Here is a 20,701-nt window from a genome sequence, read left to right as displayed (position 1 = left end):
AATACAGAATGTGCAGCACAGTATCTGTGGATATACACTGTAGGGACCAGGGCCCAACATTAGACACTGGGCCATTTGTTCAGGGGTCAGTAGTAAGTGATTTACTACTGACCCCTGAACTCTGCATCACTTACTACTGACCCCTGAACTCTGCATCACATATTACTGACCTCTGAACTTTGCATCACTTACTACTGGCCCCTGAACACAGCATCATTTAATACTGATCTCTGCGTTAATCACTACTCATGACTCATTAGCTAAATGTCACTCACTACTGACTCCTGACTTCTGCATCGGTTACTACTGACCTCTGAGTCATTAAAGACTCCTGAACTATGTGCCACTTATTACTGACCCCTGAACTCCACTTATAGCAGCATCATCTACCACATCTATCATCTCTGAACTCTGTGTCACTCACTCCTGACCTTTCAACTCTGCCTCTCATACTACAGAAACCTGAACTCTATATCACTTACTACTGACCTCTTTCCTTGGCACCACTTACTACTGACTCCTAAACTCTTCGTCACTTGCTACTGACCTCAGAACTCTGCCTTAATTGCTACTGACGCCTGAACTCTGCCTCAGTTAATACTAACCCTGCCTCACCTACTACTGACCGCTGAATTTTGTGTCTCTTACTACTGACCCCTGACCTCCGCTTACTACTAATATCTAAACTCAACATCATCTACTACTGATCTCTGAACTTTGTGTCACTCACTCCTGACCTCTTGACTCATCACTATTAACCCCTACAGTCTGTCTCACTTATTCCTGACCCTTAAACTTTGCACTACTTACTACTGACCCCTAAACTGTGCCTCACTTATTACTGACGCCTGAAGTCTGTGTCTCTTACTACTCACTCCCAAACTCTGCTTAATACTGATATCTGATCCCAGCATCATCTACTACTGATCTCTGAACTCTGTTTCACTTGCTCCTGACCTTGCAACTCTTCCTCTCTGACTACAGACCCCTGAACTCTGCGGCACTTTTTACTGACCCTTGAACTCTGCTTTACTTACTGATGACCCCTACAGTCTGTGTCACTACTGACCCTTGAACGCTGCATCACTTACTACTGACCCTTGAACGCTGCATCACTTACTACTGACCCTTGAACTCTTGCCACTTACTACTGACCCTTGCACTCTGCCCCACTTATTACTGACCCCTGAACTCTGCCTCACTTATTACTGACCCCTGAACTCTGCCTCACTTATTACTGACCCCTGAACTCTGCCTCAATTACAGTACTACTAACATTTGAATTTGGTGTCCCTTACTTACTGACCTCTAAACCACTTAATACTGACTCCTGAACTCTGTATCACTACTGACCTCTGAACTCTGCTTATTACTGATATATGAACTCCACAGCATCTACTACTGATCTCTGAACTCTGTGTCACTCACTCCTGACCTCTCAACTCTTCCTGTCTTACTACAAACCCCTGAAATCTGCATCACTTACTACTGACCCCTGAGCTCTGTGTCACCTACTACTGACCCTTGAACTTTGCCTCACTTACTACTGACCTCTTTACTCAGCATCACTTACTACTGACCCTTGAACTCTGCTTCACTTACTACCCACCTCTTTACTCAGCATCACTTACTACTGACCCATGAACTCTGCTTCACTTACTACCCACCTCATTACTCAGCATCACTTACTACTGACCCTTGAACTCTGCTTCACTTACTACCCACCTCTTTACTCGGCATCACTTACTACTGACCCTTGAACTCTGCTTCACTTACTACAGAGTTCAGGGGTCAAAAGTAAATGATACAGAGTTCAGAGGTCAGTAGTGATGTAGAGTACAAAGTGCAGAGGTCAGTTGTAAGAGACCCTCCATCTCACAGTACTGTCAGCCTCCCCCCTGCGCAGCATACCTCTGTTCTTCTCCATGGACTCCTCACAGTACTCATAGTACTGCATCTCTGGCTCTGCTCCTCTTCTGAAGTCCAGTAGATGAGCTAAATCTCAGCCAAACACAGTCCTGCTACAGGGGCCCACCTCCCACTCTCCATGCTGATTTTTAGCACATGACCCCTCCCAACCCTATACAAGGTTTCTGTTGCAGCTGCCTGTGACAAGCACAGCTGCAGCAAAAACACAGAAGGGGAACTGAATGGCGTTTCCCAATACTTCTTGTGTAATGTGTTAGGACAAAGTGGGCCCCACCCCTTCGGGGCCCGTTTTCACTGCACACATGGAGTGTGCGCCATTGTTTATCACACATAGAAGCTATCAGTCTCTATCATATATGTTACTAGTTTTTGTGTCTAGTTCACAAGTATAGAACTACACAGTGTACACAGCAAAACCACTGTTTAAAAGTGAAGGCAAAGTGCATGATGGAATATTAATACATGACATATTAACAGAGAAGTTTTGGAATTCCCTGTCTGCAAGAGATTTCAGTTTTCACAGAGTAAGAGCAGACAGACACATTAGGAAAGGTAAATTCAATTCTATTAAAAATGCATCTCGGGTGAGTGGGCCTGTCAAGTCGTCAGTAAGAGAGCATTCTGGGGATAACAATAGCAAGTTAGAAAGGTTTTAAGTGAGACACAACCATAGCTCTGAAAGATTCTGATGAAAAGCAGGCTGGGAAACAAATGTTTAAACCTAATTGGCTGCTATTAGTAATAATAGCAATTCCTTTGTTCTATATAGGCCCACTATGCTTGATCCATCATATCCTCTTATATACAGTGTCTTGAAAAAGTTTTCATACTCCTTGACATGTTCCACATTTTGTCATGTTACAACCAAAAGCGTAAATGTATTTTATTGGGATTTGATGTAATAGACCACGGGTCTCCAAACTATGGCCCTCCAGCTGCTGAAGTACTACAAGTCCCATCATGCCTCTTGGAGTGTTGCCTGTGGCTGTCAGAGTTTTGCGAGGCTCATGGGACTTGCAGTTCCTCAACACCTGGAGGGCCATAGTTTGGGGACCCCTGTGATAGACCAACACAAAGTGGCACATAATTGTAAAGGGGAAAGAAAATGATAAATGTTTTTCAAAATTGTTTACAAATAAATATGTGAAAAGTGTGACATGCATTTGTATTCAGTCCCCCTGAGCCAATACTTTGTAGAACCACCTTTCACTGCAATTACAGCTGCAAGTCTTTTTGGGGATGTCTCTACCAGCTTTGCACATCTAGAGAGTGAAATGTTTGCCCATTCTTCTTTGCAAAATAACTCAAGCTTGGTCAGCTTGGATGGAGAGTGTCTGTGAACAGCAATTTTCAAGTCTTGCCACAGATTCTCAATTGGATTTAGGTCTGGACTTTGACTGGGCCATTCTAACACATGAATATACTTTGATATAACTCATTCCATTGTAGCTCTGTATTTGGCTCCATCCATCTTCCCATCAACTCTGACCAGCTTCCCTGTCCCTGCTCAAGAAAAGCATCCCTACAACATGATGCTGCCACCACAATGTTTCACAGTGGGGATGGTGTGTTCAGGATGATGTATAGTGTTATTTTTCTACCACACATAGAATTTTGCTTTTAGGCCAAAAAGTTCAGTTTTGGTCTCATCTGACCAGAGCACCTCCTTCCACATGTTTGCTGTGTCCCCCACATGATTTCTCGCAACTGCAAACGGGACTTCTTATGGCTTTTTTTTCCAACAATGGCTTTCATCTTGCCACTCCTCCATAAAGGCCAGTGTCAGGAATGGACTCGCAAATGGTGGTGGGACTCACCTGCCTTGTGGGCTGCAGTACCAGGGCTGGCCAGCGGGTGCTCTCAGCAACCAGAAGCTCACTCCTGCAATCAGCCATCACCTGAGGCTGATTGCAGGAGGTGTATTTAAGGAATGGCCAGCCCTGCAGTCAGTGCCTTGGTGTATGTTTCCCATGAGCCCCTGTACCTGCATCCTGCCTGATTCCTGATTCTGCTTTGACCCGGACTCTGAGTGAACTCCGCCTGTCCTGACCTCTGCTATTCCTGACCACTCTCCAGCCTGCTCCTTTGGTACCTTGTCTGCCTGATTGTTCCTGACCCGGCCCGTCTGACTACGCTCTGCCTACTCCTTTGTGTCTTGTCTATCCGATGGTTCCTGACCCGCCCCGCCTGACCACTCCACCTCACCAGCCCTGACTGCTCTTGTCTGTGTACATTCCGTTATCAGTTAGAGGTTTGGTTTTGTTGTGCGTTTATATTTGTGTATAACCTTTAATAAATTATATTGTTACACCATACTTGAGCCTGCGTTTCCCTGTGTCAGTTCACGCATCTCTGGTCTTACCCGGAGCCCTGACATTACACCAAGGAATTTCCTGACCAGAAGTGGCTGCACAGGGAAGCCATCTTGGCTTGTTGTTGGGAAGGATGCATCCTGAGGAGGTTATATACTTGTATTTGCTAGTCTTAGATGACAGAGAATATGCCTATCAGACTCTGCAGGAGTATACCAGGGATCAGCTGCTAGAATGCATACGGGTCGCTCATTCCCTAGTAGATCAGGGCACAGAGTTCTCTGAGGTGCAACCATTGATTCAGGCTTGTGTTGAGTTGGCTTCATCTAGTACCCCTGAAAGCAGGGATAACTTTCTTCCACCATTCAGTGTGGATCAAATAGAATCACTGGTATGGTTGTTGGGGGATGATCAGGATTGCTTCTGGGAACATTATTCAGCATGTTCACCACATGTGCTAGTAGAGTGTATAAACGCAGTGCAGTCTTTGGTCAGACAGGCTATGTGTAAACTGAGTTTTGTTCAACCAATACTACAGTCCTGGTCAGACTTGTTACACCCAGCCTCAGGCAGCTTGCAACAAACCCATCTTGCTTCTAATTATTCCTCTGCTCAAAGCTCTATTCCTGCATTATCGACAGCACCCCCAGTGACAGCCCAATATACCCTGCTATCTACCACATGTCAGTACCCTGTTCCCACTCACTGCACCTATCTTGCCTTTAACCCTGTAAAAAAGGCTGCTGTAACAACTATTCCCTCCTCTGTTCCACCCTCCAGCTCTTCTCTGTCTCCAGCTACTCCATCCATTTACAGACCTGCATTTACTTGCAGTGCCCCAGTAACTAAACCCAAGAAGAAGCAAAAATTCTTTCCAACCAGTAGCATCCTACCAGTATCCAAACCGGTCAGCCTGCCGTCTGAGAACCCGCCTTCCGTTGTTCAGCCTGATGGCCTGATGCCTGATGCCCCAGTGTACGCTACCCAGCCTGATGACCCGATCCGGCCTGATGATCCTACACAGCCTGATGATCCTATCCAGCGTGATGGCCTGGTGCCCTCTACCCAGCCTGATGGCCCGATCCAGCCTGATGACCCGGTGTTCGTGATCCGGCCTGAAGACCCAATCCGGCCTGATGACCCGATCCAGCCTGATGACCTGGTGTTCGTGATCCGGCCTGATGGCCCGATCCGGCCTGATGACCCGGTGTTCGTGATCCAGCCTGATGACCCGAGCCGGTCTGATGACCCGGTGTTCGTGATCCAGCCTGATGGCCTGATCCAGCCTGATGACCCGGTGTTCGTGATCCAGCCTGATGACCTGATCCAGCCTGATGATCCGATCAGGCCTGATGACCCGGTGTTCGTGATCCAGCCTGATGACCCGGTCCAGCCTGTTGCCTCAGTGCCCGAGGTCCGGCCTGGTGCCTCGGTGCCTGTGGTCCGGCCTGGTGCCTCGGTGCCCGCTGTTCTGTCAGATGACTCGGTGCCCGCTATCGTGCCAGATGACTCGGTGCCCGCTGTCGAGCTTGGTGACTCGGTGCCCGCTGTTCTACCAGGTGACTCTGTGCTCGCTGTCGTGCCAGGTGACTGTGCCCGCTGCCCAGCCTGATGTGCCTCCGCCCGCTGCCCAGCCTGATGTGCCTCCACCCGCTGCCCAGCCTGATGTGCCTCCGCCCGCTGCCCAGCCTGATGTGCCAGCCCCTGATATCCAGCCAGTTACCTGACCCAGGCGGTGGAACATTTTGCCCACTAAGGACTGTTTGGAGCGTCCTGAGGCCGTTCCTTGGGGGGGGGTACTGTCAGGAATGGACTTGCCAATGGTGGTGGGACTCACCTGCCTTGTGGGCTGCAGTACCAGGGTTGACCAGTGGGTGCTCTCAGCAACCAGAAGCTCACTCCTGTAATCAGCCATCACCTGAGGCTGATTGCAGGAGGTGTATTTAAGGAATGGCCAGACCTGCAGTCAGTGCCTTGGTGTATGTTTCCCATGAGCCCCTGTACCTGCATCCTGCCTGATTCCTGATTCTGCTTTGATCCTGACTCTGCGTGAACTCCGCCTGTCCTGACCTCTGCTATTCCTGACCACTCTCCAGCCTGCTCCTTTGGTACCTTGTCTGCCTGATTGTTCCTGACCCGGCCCGTCTGACTACGCTCTGCCTACTCCTTTGTGTCTTGTCTGCCCGATGGTTCCTGACCCAGCCCACCTGACCACTCCACCTCACCAGCCCTGACTGCTCTTGTCTGTGTACATTCCGTTATCAGTTGGAGGTTTGGTTTTGTTGTGCGTTTATATTTGTGTATAACCTTTAATAAATTATATTGTTACACCATACTTGAGCCTGCGCCTGCATTTCCCTGTGTCAGTTCACGCATCTCTGGTCTTACCTGGAGCCCTGACAGCCAGATTTGTCGAGTGCATGACTAATAGTTGTCCTGTGGACAGATTCTCCCACCTGAGCTGTGGATCTCTGCAGCTCCTCCAGAGTTACCATGGGCCTCTTGACTGCTTCTCTGATTAATGCTTTCCTTGTCCAGCCTGTTAGTGTAGGTGGACGGCCATGCCTTGGTAGGTTTGCAGTTGTGTCATACTCTTTTCATGTTTGGATGATGGATTGAACAGTGCTCTGTGATAAGTTCCAAGCTTGGGATATTTTTTTATAACCTAACCCTGCTTTAAACTTCTCCACAACTTTATCCCTGACCTGTCTGGTGCGTTCCTTGGCCTTCATGATGCTGTTTGTTCACTAATGTTCTCTAACCTCTGAGGGCTTCACAGAACAGCTGTTTTATACTGAAATTAAATTACACACAGGTGGACTCTATTTACTAATTAGGTGACTTCTGAAGGTAATTGCTTCCACTAGATTTTAGTTAGGGGTATCAGAGTAGAGGGAGCTGAATACAAATGCACACCACACTTTTCATATATTTGTAAAACATTTAAAAATCATTTATTATTTTCCATCCACTTCATAATTATGTACCACTTTGTGTTGGTCTATCACATAAAATCCCAATAAAATACATTTACGCTTTTGGTTGTAACATGACAAAAGGTGGAAAATTTCAAGCGGTACGAATACTTTTTCAAGGCACTGTACCTAAAAGTCAGTAATTGTGGCCATATTATTAATCATCTATCAAATAAATTTATCAAGCTTGCATATAACCATGTATGTCAATTGCAAGCAGCATTATTAAAGCTATTTCAATTAGTCATTCAAAAAATGTATATTTTTTTATGATTCCAGGAAGAAGAAAAGCCGACAATATATGTATTTAATGCAGTGACACAAGAAAAGGTCCCGATAATGGGAAAGGTTCATCTTCTCAATGAAAGAGTTTCACAGCTGAAATCCCTAGTATCTATGAAATGTGGATTCCCAGTCAGTGTTTTCTGCCTGAGGACATTAGAAGGCAAAGAAATGTATGACTGTAACACCCTGAGCGATTACAAGCTGGAAATAGGTAAAATAACCACTATAAGACAACGTGCCTTATGATTAAGAACAGTTTTGTTCTGCCTATGGCAGGCAGTCAAGTTCCCCTCTGCACTCTCCTACAACTACTTTTATTGGTTATTTCTGAAAATTGGCTTGGTTGTTTTTGGTGCAGAAAGTCTGGTGCTAGAAATGTCAGAACACAAATGCTGCATTATTATAACTATTGCTTGTGTTATACAGCACTCTTATCAGACACTTGATACTTCTTCAAACTCTGTAACTGAAGGCCCATACCTTGTTACCAACCTGGGGCTGTTTGTGATTACAAGGCTTTGCAAAAAAAATTAAAAATGCACGTTCTTCTTTTAATACAAGTGCATTTATTACTTAAAAAAAGGAATATGCTTTTAAAACTAAACTCTATGCAAACATAAAAGACATATTTTAATGCACACTATAATGCCAAAAGTATTGGGACACCCCTCTCTGGATTCAGGAGTTCCAATCACCTCCATGGCCATAGGTGTATAAAATCAAGTACCTTGGCATGCAGACAGCTTCTACAAACATTTGTGAAAGAATGGGTCGCTCTCAGGAAGTCAGTGAATTCAAGTGTGGTACCGTGATAGGCTGCAACCTGTTCAATAAGTCCATCCATGAGATTTCCTTGCTACTAAGTATTCCACAGTCAACTGTTAGTGGTATTATAGCAAAGAGGAAGCAACTGGGAATAAAAGCAATTCAGCCACGAAGAGGTAGGCCACGTAAAATGACTGAGTGAGGTCAGCACATGCTGAAGCGCATAGTGCGCAGAAGTCGCCAACTGTCTGCAGAGTCAATAGCTAAAGACCTCCAAACTTTGTGTGACCTTCAGATTAGCACAAGAATAGTGCATAGAGAGCTTCATGAAATGGGTTTCCATGGCCGAGCAGCTGCATCCAAGCCTTACATCACCAAGTGCAATGCAAAGCGTCAGATGTAGTGGTGTTAAGCACGCCGCCAATGGACTGTAGAGCAGTGGAGATATGTTCATTGGAGTGACGAATCACGCTTCTCTGTCTGGTAATCTGATGGACATGTCAGGGTTTGGTGGTTGCCAGGAAAACGGTACTTGCATGACTGCATTGAGCAAAGTGTAAAGTTTGGTGGAGGGGGGGATTATGGTGTGGGGTTTTTTTTCAGGGGTTAGGCTTGGCCCCTTAGTTCTAGTGAAGAGAACTCTTAAGGCATCAGCATACCAAGACATTTTGGACAATCTCATGCTCCCAACTTTGTGGGAACAGTTTGGAGATGGCCCCTTCCTGTTCCAACATGACTGCATTAGTGCAGAAAGCAAGGTCCATAAAGACATGGATGAGTGAGTTTGGGGTAGAGGAACTTGACTGGCCTGCGCAGAGTCCTGACCTCAACCCAATAGAACACTTTTGGGATGAATTAGAGCGGAGACTGCGATCCAGGCCTTCTCATCCGACATCAGTGCCTGACCTCACAAATGCACTTCTGGAAGAATGGTCAAACATTCCGATAGACACACTCCTAAACCTTGTAGACAGCTTTCCTAGAAGAATTGAATCTGTTATAGCTGCAAATGGTGGGCCAACTCAATATTGAACCTACGGACTAAAACTGGGATGCCATTAAAGTTCATGTGCATGAAAAGGCAGGCGTCCCGATACTTTTGGCAATATAGTGTAGCTCTGCAGTCACTAAGGCCCCTTTCGCACAGGGTTGATCTGCTATGCTCAGAAGGGGATCTGTCTGTTGATTCCCTGGTGAGCAACGCAGAGCATGTGGATGACAAGTCCATGTCCACTCCATTTATGCAGAGCAGACATGCACCAAGCACACCCTACTTGTGGATTCACACATGTGCATTGAAAATTGAAGCTCTGTTTTCACAGCTAATTGACAAAGTAGTTGTTCAGCAGTTCAGGTCAGGTTTACATCAGGATCAGGCCAGTATTTTATCCTTTTCACAACATGACATACGCGATTCAGAAATGTTCCTATAGAGGTCAATGGGCCTGAATTTGCATCTAACCTGAACCACACTGCTCAGAAAACTGACAGGACTTCTTTTTCAATTTGCACTGAATCCACATAATAGAAAGCAATGTTCTTTCACGTCATTTGAATTAGATGCGGTTCACAACGCATCCAATTCGCTTATGTGTGAACCAGCTCTTATGGGTGATTGGGTGTACATCCTCTTCCATTTGTTTTTAGCAGAACAGATATGCAGGTATAAATAGAAACAAGTCTGTTTACACCCAGCAGTCTATAATGCCGGTCTGAAAAAAATGACAGGTGGACCTGATCTAAACGTTCGTGTGAAAGGGGCCTAATACATCTTTATTTTTAAAATGCAAGCAATGAAAGTACTTGCATTTGACCTCTTGCTGTCCCTGTACATCAGGACTGCAGTGTGAAAGAAACAGTACAAGAGCCAATCAGTACATGTTCTGACAAGAAGCATGCTGATAGGAAGAGAAAGCAGAATGAAAGAGAGATGAGCTCATCACTATGCTGCTTCTCCTTTCACTGTGCAGTCATAGGCTGAGACAGGTCTAGGACAATTTGGGCTAGAGAAAGTAGGTGGAATATTGTTGGCCATTAGACTGGGGACACTAAGTGAAAAGGAAATAATATCGGACTGTGCCACAGGTGACACAAAAAGGGGGGTCTTATCTTACCACCAAAGAAACAATTGTGCAGAAAAAAGCAATAGACAGCGCTACCCTACACCCCCACCTCTATCCATACTCCATTCTAAATCACATTTATCAAAGTGCCATATGCCAATGTGCAACAAATTGTTTAAAACCATAAATAAATAAACATAAACAAATCTCATACAGAATTATAAAAGTGCTACGTGCAAAAGGTACTTCAAATAAATATCTGTAGAAAAAAAAAAATTATATATAGGTGTTCACTTACCGGCCACTTTATTGGGTACACCTGTTCAGTTGCTTGGTAACACAAATTGCTAATCAGCCAATCACATGGCAGCAACTCAATCATTTAGGCATCTAGACGTAGTGAAGACTACTTTCTGACGCTCAAACCGAGCATCAGAACGGAGAAGAAAGGGGATTTAAGTGACTTTGAACATGGCATGATTGTCGGTGCCAGATGGGCTGGTCTGAGTATTTCAAAAACTGCTGATCTAATGGGATTTTCATGCACAACCATCTCTAGGGTTTACAGATAATGGTGTGAAAAAGAGAAAATATCCAGTGAGCAGTAGTTGTGTGGACAAAAATGCCTTGTTGATGTCAGAGGAGAATAGGCAGACTGGTTGCTGCGACATTCATATGGTAAAGTCAGAATTTGGCATAAACAACATGAAAGCATGGATCCATCCTGCCTTCTGTCAACGGTTCAGGCTGATGGTGGTGTAATGGTGTGGGGGATATTTTCTTGGCTCTAGCAAGGTGTACCTAATAAAGTGGCCAAAACGAATCCCAAACCTAAGCTAAATACTTAGTGGTCTATACAGTGGGGATCGAAAGTTTGGGCACCCCAGCTAAAAATTTGTATTAATGTGCATAAAGAAGCCAAGGAAAGATGGAAAAATCTCCAAAAAGGCATCAAATTACAGATTAGACATTCTTATAATATGTCAACAAAAGTTAGATTTTATTTCCATCATTTACACTTTCAAAATAACAGAAAACAAAAAAATTTTATTGAATCCATTTTTCCTTCTGCTCGCGAGATGTTCCCTGTGCCACTGGCTGCAACACAACCCCAAAGCATGATTGATCCAACCCCATGCTTAACAGTTGGACAGAGGTTCTTTTCATTAAATTCTGTGCCCCTTCTTCTCCAAACGTACCTTTGCTCATTCCGGCCAAAAAGTTCAATTTTAACCTTATCGGTCCACAGAACTTGTTTCCAAAATGCATCAGGCTTGTCTATATGTTCATTTGCAAAATTCAAACGATGATTTTTGTGGTGAGGACGTAGAAGAGGTTTTCTTCTGATGACTCTTCCATGAAGACCATATTTGTACAAGTATCTCTTTATAGTGGAATAGTGTACCACAACTCCAGTGTCTGCCAGATCTTTCTGGAGGGATCGTGCAGTCAAACGTGGGTTTTGAATTGTTTTTCTCACAATCCTGCGAGCTGTTCTGTCTGATATTTTTCTTGGTCTTCCAGATCTTGCTTTAACTTCCACTGTTCCTGATGACTGCCATTTCTTAATTACATTCCGAACAGAGGATATTGACATCTGAAAACGCTTTGCTATCTTCTTATAGCCTTCTCCAGCTTTGTGAGCGTCAACTATTTTCAGTTTCAGTTTTCTAGACAACTGCTTAGAAGAACCCATGGTGCTGATTGTTGGAGCAAGGTCAGATGAGTCTGGGCATTTAAAACCTTTGAGCTTGACATCACCTGGTCTTCACAGACGATGATTGAGAACAATCCATGACACTGGCAGGTCTCAGCTTGGCAGAGGGGGCAGTGCATGCTATAAATTCTGCAGGGTGCCCAAACTTTTGCAGACGCCATTTTTTTGTTTTCTGTTATTTTGAAAGTGTAAATGATGGAAATAAAATCTAACTTTTGTTGACATATTATAAGAATGTCTAATCTGTAATTTGATGCCTTTTGGAGATTTTTCCATCTTTCCTTGGCTTCTTTATGCACATTAATACAAATTTTTAGCTGGGGTGCCCAAACTTTCGATCCCCACTGTATATATAGTGAAACATTTCTTGTACGAATGTCACAAGCATTTGTACAGACTGCTCAAATATTTCCCCCTATTTTCTCAAATAATATGGTGTCCCATGATTGTCATCCCAATCTAGTGGTATATATTTTCTAATTGGGCTATTTCAGAAAAATTTACCACATTTTGGCAGATAGATGGTTGTGACAATCATATGACGTCATAGTGTGAGAGAATATGAGAAAATTTGTGCAGCCTGGTTAATTGTGACATTCATCCAACAAATGTTTTATAAATACTGTAGACCCTTAACCTCAACCTAATCAATAAAGGTAAGACTAACTCCAAACAGGTGAAATATGCAGCATACTGTCATGGTGGTTAATACTATAAATTAATTAGCTAAATCTTGTTTCAGCATGCTTTTAGCGGTTTTCAATTCACCAATTCAGACAGCACACCTTATATTTTCTGTCTGTAGCCCCATCTGTTGTCCAAACTTTCTATTTTTTTTTTTATTCTTTGGTCCTTGAAAAAAGTAAACCTTCACATTACTGTTTCAGAAGTTTCCTTTTTTGTTTAAACATGTATTATGCGGCATGTTACTGCACAGGTTAAAGTGGAATTCCAGCCTACCTCTATCCATGCTTGAAAATGTTCCCTTACCCTCCTGCTGCCTATCTTTCCTAATTTATAAAAAAAAAGATGTGTATATGTACTTATTTTTTAGTCCACTCCGGTCCTATGATCCCATGTGTCAGTGAGCAGCAGCTGCAAGGGAGAAAAGGGAGTGCTCGAACAATGTCTGGGAATTCCAGAAGCCATCACGTTACTCATAGGCCCCCATAGTTCAGCCATTATCAGAGCTCCTTCCAATCCTCTGTAGACAGGGCTCACTGACATGGGAGCCAGACCTTTGGGATCACGTGACCAAGCCAGACTACAAATATGTAATTATACAAATAATTTTTTACACAGGTTAGGCATGATGGTAGCAGGAAGGGCATGAGAACATTTTGAAGCATAGTTTGTTAGGCTGGAAAACAACTGTCACTGGAATGACCTCTGTCTGAAGTCTAAGAAATTAAACTACATATCCCATAATCCTTGGGTCTCTAAGTCTAGCACTGGTGCAGGTGAGAGCCACACAGAAATTAGATCTGACACAGACACAAACTGGCAGCGCAATTAACAAAGCTTAGCATGCTTAGGAAATATTTTTCATCACATTAGCACTCTTACATTTGTGGTGCAACACAGAGAAATGACAAGGAATGAATTGGTTGCTGTGGGAGTCAGAACAATACAGTAAGTTGTCTTGTCCCTCTGGTTCATAGGGACAGGCTACTTGCAACAATACATGGACATAGGGGAACATTCAGCCACAACACTACAAACTGCAGCCACAACAAATGATCTGATCATTACAAAGTAAGGGAAACAAAGAACACAGGGAATAGAACTACACAAATACCTAGTTAAAACAACAATAAACATTTGAAAGTTTACAATACTTTTCCAGCAGTAGTGAGCACATCAAACTTTTTCTACTACCTTTTTTTTCTAATACAGTATCATTACTTTTGATTGGCAACTAATCCCTGGACATGATGTTGCAATTCTCTAGTTCAGAATTAGTATATTAGCCTTTCAGTTACATGTTTTCCTGTTTTTGGCAACTCAATTTTCTTTTTTTTTTCCCTCAACAGTAAATATAATCCTGTGGCTTCTACTGCATTTTATATCATATACATAAACACAGAATTCAAAGAGGAAGCGGTAGTATAAAAAATATTAGTGATATGGATGAATGTGAAATATTATATGTGAAGGTTTATGTTTTCTCACAGTCAGCAGGTGGAGCTCTTGGATACTTTTCTAATACTTTCCACTTTCTCCTTACCTTGTCTTGTGTTTTCTGAGCTAAATAGTTAAAGTTGAAATTTACACACACACAGCAGTCACTCCTCCCATACAGGTGCTGCTTATAAAGTTGTAATGCAAAGATTGTAGGTATAACATATGTTTTAACCGGAGAAAAAATTTAGCAAAAATAGGTACAGTTGACCTAGAATCATTACAGTTTTCCTTTAAAATCCCAGCTTCTTCTCTGTCTTTCTGTTTAAAGAATAATTTCCAGCAGCGTGCATTCCTAATGTTTACAGATGTGCAGTTAAAGCCTTACTGGAACTGGCAATGGCTAGCAAATAAATAGTAAATAATAGAGGGGGTGAAGAAGCGGGCAGACTATATCCCTTGCATCTTGGATGTGCTTGCCTCGCGATCATCCTTGCAGGAGATTACAAAGGATGACATCTGCAGACAGCTTTATCTTCCATAAGCCAGGAAATTTGAACTGGCAGAACTTTGCATCATGTGGAGCTTTTGGGGACAGCAGGAGCACAGAATATTGTAGGAGAACATTCATTTTGTAAACTTGCTCGATTGGCCTGGATAAGAGAATAAGATAATTACATATCCTGTAAGATATATAGCCAATAAGATCTAGTGATCCAAAGAAGCTTGGCATCCCAAAGGTAATGCTCTATTTCTTCTTCGATAACATAATCCCTTCCCACCTTGGTCATTACTACACCAATATACACATGCTGTATCTCATTCTAAGACGTAATCTTGTTTCATCAATAATGCCATACATTGTACTTGAATATGCATACTTGGGTGTGAAAAAACACCCATTTCTAATCTTGGATAGTTTGTACAAATTTCCAAAAATGTAGTTTGCGTTTTATAAACTCTTGGTGGGTGTCTAGTGTAGGTACAATAGGTAAAAACTGTAGTGCAATTACAAAAGGTAAAAACTATATGTATATCATGGTCTAAATTTTATAGAAAGTCTAAAACATTTGGCACTTGTGACTTCCTAGGGAGATTTTCCTTCCCATTGCTTCTCGCTTAACTGCAGAATATATCTATAGACCTCTAGTGGTTATTTATTATAATTACAGGTACTCCAGCATCATTCTTAGACTTGCTGCAAAACACATTTATTATAAAAACAAAAAACAGCATGTAGAGCAGATGTATTTTTCATATGTGTACATAAAACACCTGCATATCTAAGACAGGTAGTACTCATACGCACAAGTGCTGATTGCAGAAGCATGCTTGGTGTACAGCAGTGTACGTGTCTCTGAGCAATTATTCCTTCAAATATGGTTCATATATACACATAGTGTATACATTGCAGCAATAAATATTCGCCTGTTTTTATTATATTTAGGTGGAGTACTAAGACTGGATGTATGGGATGGCTGGAAGGAACTTTTGGAAGCCTGTGTCCTGGGCCACAAACAAAATGTTCAGCGATACTTATCAAAGAATGAAACCATCCTCAGGTATATGAACCACAACTTTTGGGCTCGATTTCCATTGCTGGAGTCAGTGAACACACAAACTTAGGCACCCAACACACCTTTACACTGCTAGGACTGCCAATAGTGCAAAGAACATTTTCTTATTTTACTGAATCTAACATGGCTTTGAATATAGTCACAATAAGTGCCAGTTCACATATATATGTGGTTTGAACCAAATCCAATCCACATTACATGTGAAATAACAATGTTTCCTATGGTGTCTGTTTACATATGTCCAGTGCACTGGCAGTGTAGATTGAAAAAGAGTCCTGTCTGATTTTCTGAGCAGTGCAGTCTGGTTCAAGTGCGGATTACAGGCTATTGACTTCTAAGGGAATGTTTCGATTAACTGTGAAACCTGAGCTTCAATCCATACCGCACATGTGTGAATCCACACTAAGTAAATACGTTTGGAAGAGATGACTGTGTCTCTACTGATGATGACAGAAAGCCGCCTCTACCTCTGGTGCCTATATGAACAGGCCTATTATACCTAATGGTAAATATGGTCTTGGAGTTCATTGATAGCAACTTCAGTTTTATTTGTTGTCTACTTCAGTTGTGCAGACTAGGGCTAATGAAAATGGTGAGGTTGCTCTTAAATCATGAGATCCTATTATTTCTCCTGTTAATTTATAATTGAAAAACTGCTAGTAGTCATGAATAGCTTAGGCCTCATACCATATGCACCAAAAAGTATATTTTGACCCACGGCTGCACTATCCCTATTTTGCTGGGATAAATACTATGGCTTGCAAGGCACTTATATATTCTCTGGCCCTTCATTTAGGATTTGCATACTGTTTGCTGTGCACTGGGGTTTGTTTACTAATTCTGGAGAGTGCAAAGTCAGGCTAATTTCTGCATAGAAACCAATCAGCTTCCAGGTTTTACTGCCAAAGCTTAATTGAACAAGCTGAGGTTAGAAGCTGATTGGTTTTTTTCTTTTTTTTTTTTTTTGGAATTTTTTTCCAGCAGGGGCACAATTGGATCATGCTTTGCTGGGGTTTTTTTTGCCTTCCTCTGGATCAACTGTGGGTGTAGGATTATAACTTTTTTTTTTTTATGGTTGAGCTGGAAGGACATTTGTCTTTTTTCAGCCAGACTAACTATGTAAGCCGATGTCACACAAATATGCGGCCTCACAGAACTGTTTTTTTTTTTCGTGGGACCACATATTTGCATATCTGTCTTTGTGCTGAGAGCGTGCCACACAGCGTACTCCCAGTACAAAGACTGAGGTGTCACTGAGAGCCCCGAGTCCTATTCTAACGATCGGGACCTGGGACTCCCGATTCCAGGTCACATGATCGCTGTGATAGGCCCTAATTGGCTATCACAGAGATCAGTCACTTTGAAGCCCACCCCCCTTGTTTTTTTTTCTCTCTGAACAGAGGAGAGAGATACATTGTATCTCTCTCCTTGCATAGAGAAAAAAACAACTGTTTGAAAAAGAAAAAAAAAAAGATATATAAACATTAAAAAATAAAGAAAAAAAATACCTAGATCAAGGTTTGATCTAGTTCAGTGCCAGGGTTACTGTTTGTGTCAAAAATAAAAGGTCAGGATATTATTTTTTCGTTGTCAGTGTGTTTTAGGTAAAAAAAAACCCCAAAAAACAAAGACCAAACTGCGCACTATTGTTTCTGGGCTGTAGTACAGGTACAAACAACAAATAACATACATATAAAGTGGGGCAAAAAAGTATTTAGTCAGCCACCAATTGTGCAAGTTCTCCCATTTAAAAAGATGAGAGAGGCCTGTAATTGGCATCATAGGTAGACCTCAACTATGAGAGACAAAATGAGAAAACAAATCCAGACAATCACATTGGCTGATTTGGAAAGAATTTATTTGCAAATTATGGTGGAAAATAAGTATTTGGTCACCTACAAACAAGCAAGATTTCTGGCTCTCACAGACCTGTACCTTCTTCTTTAAGAGGCTCCTCTGTCCTGCACTCATTACCTGTATCAATGGCACCTGTTTGAACTTGTTATCAGTATAAAAGACACCTGTCCACAACCTCAATTAGTCACACTCCAAACTCCACTATGGTGAAGACCAAAGAGCTGTCGAAGGACACCAGAAACAAAGTTGTAGACCTGCACCAGGCTGGGAAGACTGAATCTGCAATAGGCAAGCAGCTTGGTGTGAACAAATCAACTGTGGGAGCAATAATTAGAAAATGGAAGACATACAAGACCACTGATAATGTCCCTCGATCTGGGGCTCCACGCAAGATCTCACCCCGTGGGGTCAAAATGATCACAAGAACGATGAGCAAAAATCCTAGGACCACACGGGGGGACCTAGTGAATGACCTGCAGAGAGCTGGGGCCAACGTAACAAAGGCTACCATCAGTAACTCACTACGCCGCCAAGGACTCAGATCCTGCAGTGCCAGACGTGTCCCCCTATGTAAGCCAGTACATGTCCGGGCCTGTCTGAAGTTTGCTAGAGAGCATTTGGATGATCCAGAAGAGGATTGGGAGAATGTCATATGGTCAGATGAAACCAAAATAGAACTGTTTGGTAGAAACACAACTCGTTGTGTTTGAAGTAGAGAGAATGCTGAGTTGCATCCAAAGAACACCATACCTACTGTGAAGCATGGGGGTGGCAACATCATGCTTTGGGGCTGTTTCTCCGCAAAGGGACCAGGACGACTGATCCATGTACAGGACAGAATGAATGGGGCCATGTATCGTGAGATTTTGAGTGCAAATCTCCTTCCATCAGCAAGGGCATTGAAGATGAAACGTGGCTGGGTCTTCCAACATGACAATGATCCCAAGCATACCACCCGGGCAACGAAGGAGTGGCTTCGTAAGAAGCATTTCAAGGTCCTGGAGTGGCCTAGCCAGTCTGCAGATCTCAACCCCATAGAAAACCTTTGGAGGGAGTTGAAAGTCCGTGTTGCCCAGCGACAGCCCCAAAACATCACTGCTCTAGAGGAGATCTGCATGGAGGAATGGGCCAACATACCAGCAACAGTGTGTGCCAACCTTGTGAAGACTTACAGGAAACGTCTGACCTCTGTCATTGCCAACAAAGGATATATAACAAAGTATTGAGATGAACTTTTGATATTGACCAAATACTTATTTTCCACCATAATTTGCAAATAAATTCTTTCCAAATCAGCCAATGTGATTGTCTGGATTTTTTTTCTCATTTTGTCTCTCATAGTTGAGGTCTACCTATGATGCCAATTACAGGCCTCTCTCATCTTTTTAAGTGGGAGAACTTGCACAATTGGTGGCTGATTAAATACTTTTTTTGCCCCACTGTATATGGTATCGCTGCTATCACCAAGAGCTGGAAAATTTATTTTGAGTTGTTCTTTGGTGGTAGGTTATGGTAGTAACAAACACACAGCTAAATTAAAAAAAAAATATTTTGTTTTTACTATTTTGGGCCAGGTTTCCTTTGATAATAAAAAAAAAAAATCAGGAGATATCAATTACCATTTACCACCAAATGAAAGCCAAATTTGTCCTGAAAAAAAAAAGCAAGGTACAATGCACTTGGATGTACAAAGTAGTTGTGATGATATGTACGGTTTTACTAACACGTGAAAAAGTTGTAAAATTTTACTTAGGCTTTAAGATTTTATTTTACCCTTAGGCGTGAAGGGGTTAAGGTGCAACTGTTGTCCCTTATTTTGAAAACTGTAGGATTTCCTAATAAGAGCAATGCTTTGCAATAGACTGATTTCATTACACATTAGAACAGTAAAGAGAATTTCTGCTCCTTACAGGTACAGTATTTGCACCTAACACATTGGTCTTTGCCATGTAAATGTTTCCAGATAAGGGTTTCTAGTTAAAACAACTTCCCACCAGGTGTCTCTGACACCCACCTGTATTGACAAAAAGAGGTTTCCGTCTCCTTCATCTAGCCAGTCTTCCAGTAATGGAAATTTACAGTTTTGTTTATATACTGTAAATGGTCATGTTTCCAGCCACCAGGCATTTAGAAGAAACAAAAGTAAATGTGCCCATGCAAAGAAGCTAAGGATTACAATACATGTGTTGGCCCTCTATCGTTCTACACCCACCCAGAAGAAAATGTTCAGAGGTATGTAGAGAGCCGACATTCAATTCGTGGGGGATATCCTGGCCTGGAGTTGTGAGTTTGAGAATATTTGGGTGGCAGTCCTTTTAGATAAAAATAGAGAAGAGCTCTATTACTTATAGTCTAGAGAGAAATGGGTATAACTCATGAGCTCTAGGTTAAAGTAGAGCTTCGACACTACATATTCATTGATGTAGAAAAGAGTCTCCCACTTCACTACTAACACTCCAGTGTTAGTATGCTTTTAATATTTACCTTTAGTATCTTCAGGAGAATCCACAAGCTTTAACTGAGACTCCAGTTATGGCCTACTACTCTTCAGAAGCAGCTTTAAGATCCCTTCACATGCAGGTTTCCCAAGGAAAGCAAACCCAGAATCCATTTCACGTGGGCCTCTTCAGGCAGACAGACCTGAAAGAGAAACTCTGTAGCATACATCCTTCCCAGGCCAGAGCCTGGGGGAAATAGTGTGTATCAGTGCACTCCAAAGATTTATACTCTTATCCAGCATGCACCACAAACACAGGTAATTCCTATTGGTTTACTGGGAAAGATCTAAACATTCATAATGCAGACTTTAGGTTAGGTTCACATCTATGTGGGTAATTGTCATTGCGGGACCGCACCTGTTTCTACAGCCACTACCACCCACACAGAAAAACACAGGAGATGTGTGCAGGTGCCAATAATCCCAATGGCAGGTTGCATGCAGTGGAAATCACTCCCACACTGAGAACCTCACTGCACAGTGTGGCAGGCGGACACCCAGAGATGGACGCGGTTCAACCATTTTGGCTTCAACCTCCATCTTGGCAAAGGGGTTAACCATCCTGACAAACATATTTCCCCCTCATTCTCCCCCTTCCCTCTC

General features: G+C 42.7%; 1 protein-coding gene across 1 annotated transcript in view; it reads left to right on the top strand.

Annotated features, from left to right (window-relative positions):
• The window catches only part of ANKUB1 (ankyrin repeat and ubiquitin domain containing 1), a 51,016-nt gene that overhangs the window by 15,011 nt on the left and 15,304 nt on the right, over nt 1-20,701 (top strand). The window contains exons 3-4 of the mRNA XM_089672585.1: nt 7,496-7,712; nt 15,615-15,729. Of these exons, the coding sequence (XP_089528711.1) occupies nt 7,496-7,712; nt 15,615-15,729 (332 nt within the window). The remainder of the gene's footprint in view (nt 1-7,495; nt 7,713-15,614; nt 15,730-20,701) is intronic.

The sequence above is a fragment of the Staurois parvus genome, unplaced genomic scaffold, assembly GCF_062004578.1.
Source record: "Staurois parvus isolate SC_StPar_1 unplaced genomic scaffold, SC_StPar_1.0 ptg000131l, whole genome shotgun sequence".
In the NCBI taxonomy this organism is placed as follows: Eukaryota; Metazoa; Chordata; class Amphibia; order Anura; family Ranidae; genus Staurois; species Staurois parvus.
The sequence above is the reverse complement of the archived record's forward strand: the minus strand, read 5'-3'. Positions and strand labels throughout refer to the sequence as shown.